This window comes from Limulus polyphemus, unplaced genomic scaffold, assembly GCF_000517525.1.
Source record: "Limulus polyphemus unplaced genomic scaffold, Limulus_polyphemus-2.1.2 Scaffold872, whole genome shotgun sequence".
NCBI classification, from domain to species: Eukaryota; Metazoa; Arthropoda; class Merostomata; order Xiphosura; family Limulidae; genus Limulus; species Limulus polyphemus.
In genome coordinates, this window is record NW_013666482.1 from 82,334 (window position 1) to 90,686 (window position 8,353).

The following is an 8,353-nucleotide window of genomic DNA, read 5'->3' on the forward strand; positions in this document are numbered from 1 at the left end:
GTCCGCAGCCATACCGCTGTGCCACTGGGGGCTAAGGCTAATCCAGCAAATTGTTTTAATCCACTAAACCTTCACGCTTGGCCAAGTAAATATTCCCATTATCAAAGACAAGCAATGAGAAACTTAATCTTGCCATGGTGTAGAGTATTCCCTTAGATTCTCAGATTTATATAGCAACTACCAAGAATATATAAAACCACGTCCTTGAATATGAGAGAAGTATCCATCATCAGACCGGAATCCTTTATTCTATAATCCATTTCAAAAATTGAATATATATGTATTATGTTGAACGTGTATTTAACTTTCAGTGCTAAGAAAAGTACATCCGAAATATATTACATTATTGATTACGCATATAATATGAATTTTAAGACAACTTTCTTTTGACTCACCCTCTGTATATATATATATAATTTATAATAACTAAATATTAAGCTTACATTGCACAGGATAAAACAAATAGAAAGGTTATACCATTTAAAGAGCAGCTGCAAAAGATATAACTTCGGAACGTGGTTTGTTTTACATGCGGGGCAAGTGTCCTATACATGCTATCAATTCCTTAGTATTCTGCGAATTGGATTTACAATTCATAAATTATAAAAGACACTTTCCCTATATCTTTAATAACACCGTTTGGAATTTGGGAACCATGGTAACCATATATATGATTTATGGTTCGATTTATATACGTTTTTCATCAAATTATTTAAAACATTTTGCCGTAGAGAACCAAAGACTATTTTCTTTATAAGTGTCTCTGAAGCGAATTACATTGTAACTGTTATTGGATATTACGTCAAATAGGATGTTATTCACGGATATGACGTCAAATAGGATGTTATTCACGACTTATTGTTTATCAAGTAGAAACATTACTTGACCACCGAACTGACGACCATTCCAATTCCTATACAAAGTACAATATTCTCGAAACATGAAAGTACTTCTTTAAGTACGTCCAGAAGCATTTTGTGAATAACTCGATAAGGATCTTCCATATAACAAGCTAATGATAACCAGTTTATAAGCATTTATCATCCAGTTGTAGGTGGCATTTTGCAAAAATTCACCCTACAACTGATGGTATAAAATTATTCAGAATTGGATTAATACTTTTAATTCCAAGATTATTTTTAACAGATAGAAATAACGTACAATATATGGTTTTATCCTGACTAGATAAAAACCAACTTGAAACTTAGCAATATTAATAATTATTATTTGACATTTTCAAAACACTGACTTAAATTACTTTTTTCTTAAGTGTCTTATTGCTTTATGACCAAATACTAAGAAACTCGTGTTCTTTTTTTCTGTTCACCAGGTATTTGGAATGGTTTTCGCCATTTGCTTGTGCAGAGAAATCTGAAAAATGCCATTCATCACAAGTGCTACATTTATAAATTGTATGCACATGAACAGTCAAATGAGTTCGAATTGAAAACCTTTACAGTCATTGTTAAACAAACTATGATAAAACTAACGAGACCAAACATCTCTGGTCCTCATCATGGCTTCCTGCTGACTCAAATTGTTTCTTCAGATAAAACAATGTGAAAAATAACTAAAGACATTTACAAGATTATGATGAGTAATGGACACCATCTTGAATTATTGATGCCTGGATCTGCGTTTGACGCCATCTGTCCGTCAAGTTATATATACGTTAAATTACAATGTTTTGAAAGTTATTGATGTGTACTTCAAAAGACAAATGGATGCAGTCATTCAAGTTATAATTATCACGGGTACAGTATCATATGCAGAATGCAGAGACGGCGTCAACCAAACGTCTGGCAATTCTGGAATAAACCATTGAAACTGAATTGTTTTTCATTATGTTTTATCGACTTATATAATCGTACGTGTTGTTTTGTATAGTTATTTTAGGTTTAAATAATGATTGAATGTAAACTATAAAAAAGAAAGAAAAATGTCAGTACAAAGCACATGTGCTTTTGTCTTGAACAAAGTGAAATGGATGTAATTAAGGGTTTGCTCTAAACATCAACTTTCGAAATGATTCACGGAAACATCGCTTTATAAAATATTTAACTTAAACCAAAGTAAGTAAACATTAGAATATTTGCAAAATTCCTAAACATCAAAACGTGGAATTGTTTTAGTTGGTCCAATGAAAACGTCTAATTGTTTTAGTTAGTTTAACTTAGTTTCCATTATCAACTTAGAGAATACTCCTTTGTTTAACTTGGAAGATGGTGCACCAAAGAGAAGACAAAACATGAAAAACATGGATTAAATAAATATAAATAATGTGATTAAACAGGCAATTTATAGACACAAAATGTGGCTTCGGTTTTATTTTCTGTTCCGTTGTTATTTATAATATCACATACGTATACGAAAATAATTTCATAAATCCTGCCGCATTCTAGCACAACACATTTTCATAACTACATGTCTCATATTTGTTTTGCTATATGTTATGCCACAAATTCGGGATGGAGTATCTGAAGAAAACTACTAAATTCATGCATTACCCTTGAAAGTTGAAGCTAATCTCAAAAATTAAAGTTTCTGCGAGATATAAAACCCTTAAGAACATTATCATAAAAATGTAAACAGCATGCATCACAAAGTAGCTAACAGGATGCATATGTCATCATTTCTTTCCTTCAGACATAAGTACTCGAATTCTTGATCTAACTGTCATCGTTCAGTTAAGATTCAAGAACACATTTTCCGTGATTCCGTTATGTAGACATTAGTTGTGATATATTTGTATAAATAGAATTTTCTTGAAACTTCTCACCAGCTTAAACTGTGCTTTAAATGGTGATATGTCTAAGCATAATTAACTATTGATAACAATTTTATATTCTGTTAAACTTTGTCAGTTGTTGCTTTTGGAAATCTACTTTGCTTTTTTTTTCAGAACAGTTAGTAGAAGTTTTCAATGAGAAACTTAAGCATGTATTTATTATATTGTAAATTTTGCCTTCACTGTTACAATGTTTCAATCTATTTTTATGTAGCATGTTTATTACTTGTTTGTGGAACACATGATGAACATAACAAAGTAGCTAAGTTTAGTGGTCGTACTTCACACACTAATCAAGCAGCATGGGCGCCAAACCACTCAGAAGTAGCAAATTCATCTCAGTTTGGGATTTGCTAAGTTAAGCTGTAGCATAAATGAACTTTCAGAAGCAATTATTCAAATCAGTCCCAAGCTGAGATGTCGTAATCGACCTTTGATCTCAGTCTTAAGTTGAGATGACGTACACGACAGTTGAGCCCAGTCTCAAGCCGAGGTGTAATACAAGACAGTTGAGCCCAGTCTCAAGCTGAGATGTCATACAAGACAGTTGAGTCCAGTCTCAGGCTGTGATGTCGTAATCGACCGCTGAGCTCAGTCTTAAGTTGAGATGACGTACACGACAGTTGAGCTCAGTCTTAACTTGAGATCACGTACACGACAGTTGAACCCAGTGATCAAGCCGAGGTGTAATACAAGACAGTTGAGCCCAGTCTCAAGCTGAGATGTCATACAAGACAGTTGAGCCCAGTCTCAGGCTGTGATGTCGTAATCGGCCGCTGAGCTCAGTCTTAAGTTGAGATGACGTACACGACAGTTGAGCCCAGTCTTAACTTGAGATCACGTACACGACAGTTGAGCCCAGTGATCAAGCTGAGATATCATACAAGACAATTGAGCTCAGTCTCAAGCTGAGATGTCGTAATCGACTGTTCAGCTCAGTCTTAAGTTGAGATGACGTACACGACAGTTGAGCCCAGTCTCAAGCTGGGTTGTCGTAATCGACCTTTGAGCTCAGTCTTAAGTTGAGATGACGTACACGACAGTTGAGCCCAGTTTCAAGCTGAGATGTCATACAAGACAGCTGAGCTCAGTGATCAAGCTGAAATGTCATACAAGACAGTTGAGCTCAGTCTTAAGTTGAGATGTCGTAATCAACCGTTGAGCTTTCTGTTTGAACCCGACTGTTACTTTGGCTCACTGTTTAGCTGTTTCCTATTTCAATCCAAGTTTGATATTAATTTACCTGTTATTAGTTGTAAAAGTAGACTAAGTAATATATATATATATATATATATATGAGATATCTATCTTAAAAGTAATAATTTTTCTTAGTGTTAGTAAACAATAGTTTTATCAGGATGTCCGTAATTAATTGAGATATTCAAATAATTTTATGACCTATGAATTTTATGACTGCTGTTACCTTAATTCTTGATGTGGATGAAGTTTCGGCCTTCATGCTAGGACTTGTTTAGTCCGAAACGTCGTCCACGTCAAGACCTAATAAAGAGCGGTCATACTTCCAGCTTTACACTTTTATAACCTATATATTTTGTACCAGAAAACTTGATTTTTAAAAAGTTTAAGTTACATGATTTTGTAGCAAGTTAACAATGCAATGTAAATGATGTTCTGAGGTTACGGGAGTCTGAAAGTTTTATTGTAGCAAGTTAATAATTTAATGTAAATGATGTTCTGAGATTACGGGAGTCTGAAAGTTTTATTGTAGCAAATTAATAATGTAATTTAAATGATGTTCTGAGATTACGGGAGTCTGAAAGTTTTATTGTAGCAAGTTAATAATTTAATGTAAATGATGTTCTGAAGTTACGGGAGTCTAAAAGTTTTATTGTAGCAAATTAATAATGTAATTTAAATGATGTTCAGATGTTAGGGGAATCTGAATGTTTTAAAGTTGTCTTGGATCATTTACATATAACTTAAATTTCATTACTTACTGATTTTTGCAGTTTTCACAAGTTTTTTTTTAAATAGCTATTTCATGTCGCACGTTAAATACGTGAAAAATCAATGTTCGAGACTATGTGAAGCAAAGAAAATATATAGCATACTATATTTCCCAATATTATTAACATAAGTTAGTATTCTTACATTTATTAGTGAAAGGTGAGTGATTATTGTGCCAAGAAATAGCATAATTTTCATTCTTATGCTGTTTTTAAAAGTAAAATCTCATTAAAATTAGCATTTAGAGAATTTCGTGTGTATATAGTTGTTTTTATAAAATTTGATTTTAGTGTACAGTTGAATTACACGCCGCCTCCCCAAACGTCTATGTTAAAAAAGTTGATTGGCCGATAATCATTTTGCAAATGCATATCCACGAAGATGATATTTAATAAAAAAAAATGCATTTTAAAATCAAGGCCTAACACAGTATATGCATGTACGTCACAGATAATCCTTGCTAAAATAATTGAATGAAAAAAACAAAAGACTACTTATTTGATTGAGATCCATAGCTCAGGACATTTTCCCCAGATATTGCTATCCATTATTTTTATAGCTATTCTATTGATAATTTTTTTTCCCACTATTAGGGGTAGAACGTTCGAAACACGTAGTTATGTGACAACCTATGATAAAATAAAACTAAAGTTGAAACTACAAAAATATTAAACATTGCTTTTGATCCAAGTTGGATCTCTTCAAATGTATTATTAACGAAAATATTGATGAAGGAATAATCTAAATATAGTTTTTCTGAAGTTGTACTATGTGTGATACAATGAAATAAAATGTCATTAGAAACCAAAAGAACTGAATAATTTAAATATAGGTCATTAGAAGAACCCGGAATACAGTATGTAGCTTTGTGTCCTACATTAATGTTTCCCTCGTCCCCCTCCCAAGACACATTTTAAGCTATCAAAAACTTCTACACATTTGAAATACACTAATTAGTATGCCACGGCACTATCTTTGGAAAACACTGTTTTACCTTAACTTCTACACTACGTTTTTACTTGTTATTCTTTTAGCACAAAGCTACACAATAGGCTATACGCGCTCTGTCAACCGTGGTAAATCAAACCCCGGATTTTATCGTTATGAGTCCGTAAACTTGTCGCATGCCGATCTAACTCTAGTCTATCACCTAGTCAAGTAGGTAGCTTTGCACGAAATTCAACAAAATAAAATAAACAATAACTTGTCTGTCGAATATATGCATTACTTTCACTGACCAAAGCAGCCAGATCATCCAACTCAACCAAGAAGACAACCAGTGTCAGTAACATGCCAGCACCTTAGTCGTTTTGTTAACAAATAAATATTTTTGTTTCACATACTTGCTTGAATCTTTTTCTTTCCTGTACGTTTTATATTTAGTCTTATTAACATTTCCTGAATCAGCTGTTTACTGGGATCTTGATACTTATTGGACATCAGAATCCAACAACAGTAAAAATTTCACATATCACTTAAGCAGTATCGTGTAAATTCAATCTATATAAACACTTATGCTAAACAACAGTGTGAGAACGAACACAGAGAGAAATTTCCAACAAAACAAAACTATTTAAACAACAATGAAATCTAAATTAAAAATATTGACTACATTAAAAGATTGAAACACAACAATTTTATTCAGAAAACATACTTAGCAATGTGTATACACTCCAATTATTTAACATAAGACAATTTTAATTTACATTGCTCAACAATATTTATTTTAATTATATTTTGTTGGTTTGGTTTGAATGTTGTTAACCACAAAGCTACACAATGTACTCTGCCTGGCACGGATATCAAAACCCGATTTTTAGCATCGTAAACCTACAGATATATTTTGTTTCTTTGGTTTATTAAGAGCATATAATTTACTACAAAATACTATTAGTAAGACGCTTTTAAATCAAATTTACAAACATAGTAAAAAATAAGAGCAGCCAACATTTTACCGAGTTGACTTGGCATCAATAATACATCATCATTACTAAAGTTACCAAATTAATTTGATGTAACACGTGGATCATACAACAGTTTGATTTCGTCGGTATTGTTCGAGAAGTCAAGAAATATTTGATTTAATCAAATGCGCTTTCTCCAATAAGAATTTCGTGGTTAGCAGGTTGATGTTTCTATCTATATCATACTTTGTAATGTAGTCCGCAGTTGTAGTGATTCAAAGTAGGTGAAAATCACTACCCTAACTGGGATGTGAACCTAAGCTCCCTAGCTCACGCCAGTATTCTAAAATTAACGCAGATAACATCTCACCTGTATTAACATATTGTTACGTCTCCGTTTGTTAATTAACTTTCCGTAACTTCGTTCCGAGGAAATTTTAACGACACAAGTCTTTACTTAATAAAACTGGTTTATTCTTTCCGAATATAACTTTACCGATACACTCAACTTCAACAATCGCGCTAAACAAACGCTATAACAACGAACGTCAATAATACTTCTGACTGCAGTTCAATTACTCACTATCTATACACCCATTACCTTCTTTTATCCTCGCGTCACGTTGTCCCCTCTTATATATACCCGCCTACCCTATCTAGTAAATACTAGAGCATTCATGAAAAAACAAGATAGTTCTAGAAAATAGAGGGCGCCACACCAGTCACGTGACCTCGATGACGCAACAATATGTTCCTCCTACTAATTTTGAAATACCTACTCATTTGTTTAATCCTCGGAACTTGTGTTAATTAAATTGAATGACTTTATTCACCACCATAAAAATCACAGTTATAACAACTCATTGTCATATCCTATTTCGATAAAGCAGCTTGGCAATTTGTTTAATATGGAGCATATTTCATTTTATTCATTTAATCTTTTGTTTCAGAATATCTGAGACTTTACAAAACACTCTTTGCTATGTCTATAGGCCAAGATTGTCAACTGTAATCATCAAAACTAGATGAAAAGCGTTCCGCACTGACTAAGACATAAACTCAGGACCTCCAGCTCCCACTATTACTCTGCAGCAAATATTCTATCAAATGAGTTATCAAAGTTTTCAGCCCCAGACAAACAATGCATCATAACACAGATGGATAAAGGTATTTGTAATATGACTAATATCTCTTTAAGGGTCAACTAACTGAGAACTGGTAAGATAAGATTTAGCTGTACTCGACCAATGGATCAGAGGTTTTTGAGATAAATAGCAAGATCTGTTTACACAGTTGCACATGTATGTTTGGTTGAATTTCCATGTCTTACAATATAAAATAGTGTTACTTTTCCCCTAGGGTATTAATTATGCCTAAGTAAAGAGATAATGCAGATGTTTGTACAGGTTAATATGAGTTAATCTGTTCTTGAATGTATAATGACAATGATCACTGATGAACGTAATATAGTATTGGGGGATACAATACTAATAGGACTCTGGTATAACTAAAAGTGTGATAGTAAAACAGTTACTTTTATCTTCATTGAGTGCAGAAAAGATTTCTCCTTACTCCAACAGTCTTAAGAGTTATCAAGAGCACTGAAAAATTATAGGGGTGTGGAGAGTTTCTCGAAATTTCAGTTTTACGTAACAATACTGTCGCTAACACTAGCGTTTACGTACACACATAT

General features: G+C 33.0%; 1 protein-coding gene across 3 annotated transcripts in view; it reads left to right on the plus strand.

The window, feature by feature from the left end:
- The window catches only part of LOC106460968 (CD9 antigen-like), a 66,652-nt gene extending 61,998 nt beyond the window's left edge, over window positions 1–4,654 (plus strand). For all 3 annotated transcript variants that reach the window (XM_022387759.1, XM_022387762.1, XM_022387760.1), the window contains one exon: window positions 1,331–4,654. In XM_022387759.1, the coding sequence (XP_022243467.1) occupies window positions 1,331–1,375 (45 nt within the window). In that variant the 3' untranslated portion in view covers window positions 1,376–4,654. The remainder of the gene's footprint in view (window positions 1–1,330) is intronic.
- Window positions 4,655–8,353: the final 3,699 nt, after the last annotated feature.